Here is a 950-nt window from a genome sequence, read left to right on the forward strand (position 1 = left end):
CGAAGACGAGGGCGAACGAGAAGTCTGGAGCTGTGGACAGATCGTACGGAGAGCTCGGACATGGAGACACGGCGTCACGGAAATCTTTCGAGCGGATCCAGGCACTTCAACAGAAAGGAAATTATTCAGATCGGCGCTGGGAACGAACACACGGTCGTGTTGACTGCAGACGGCAAAGTTTTCACGTGCGGGTATAACGACAATGGCCAATGTGGACAAGGAGGGACCGCTCGAGTGAGTCATTTAAGCGAAATTCCCAAAGATGGACAGTGGGAGTTCTCAAGCTCACGCGTACAATGGATGCGAACATACGATTCTAGTCAGTACGGATGGACGGGTAGCGACGTGTGGGTACAACTATCGTGGCCAATTGGGGCACGGCAACACGACAAGCGAAAGTGCTCCGAAGATTATTCGAAGTCTGGAGAATAAAATTGTACGACTGGTGTCGTGTAGCTATTACCATACTGTGCTGGCCTGTGAGGACGGAAATCTGCAGAATCTGTACACTTTTGGACGCAACGACTACGGCCAATTGGGTCACAATGACTCCATTGATCGTAAAATTCCTCAATTCGTCGAAGCTTTGAGTGACCAACAAATCGTTTCGGTCGCATGTGGACAATACCACACGATGGTGGTCACAGCTAGTGGTAAAGCCTTCGCTTTTGGGAAAAATGATTACGGTCAATTGGGTATTGACACTATGGAGAACCAACTCGCTCCTGTACAGGTACGAGGCGGCTTGGAACGCCAAGAATGTCTGGAGATTCGATGCGGGTATTACCATACGATAGCTCTCTGTAGTGGGGCGCATTTGTTCGCCTTTGGGCGGAATGACTACGGCCAACTCGGTCTGGGTCGCTCGAATGCGAGGTTAATTGACGAGTTAGAAGGGAAAGAGATCGTCCGTATAGCATGTGGATGTTACCATACAATCGCTGTCTCGG

General features: G+C 50.2%; 1 protein-coding gene across 1 annotated transcript; it reads left to right on the top strand.

Annotated features, from left to right (window-relative positions):
* Positions 1-60: 60 nt before the first annotated feature.
* PITG_22637 (uncharacterized protein) lies at positions 61-681 on the top strand (the record flags this gene model as incomplete). Its single annotated transcript, XM_002909647.1, has 4 exons — positions 61-73; positions 170-238; positions 285-504; positions 660-681. 4 exons carry the CDS (start codon positions 61-63, stop codon positions 679-681), a joined length of 324 nt encoding a protein of 107 aa, XP_002909693.1.
* Positions 682-950: the final 269 nt, after the last annotated feature.

This window comes from Phytophthora infestans, genomic scaffold (assembly GCF_000142945.1).
Source record: "Phytophthora infestans T30-4 supercont1.4651 genomic scaffold, whole genome shotgun sequence".
Lineage (NCBI taxonomy): Eukaryota > Oomycota > Peronosporomycetes > Peronosporales > Peronosporaceae > Phytophthora > Phytophthora infestans.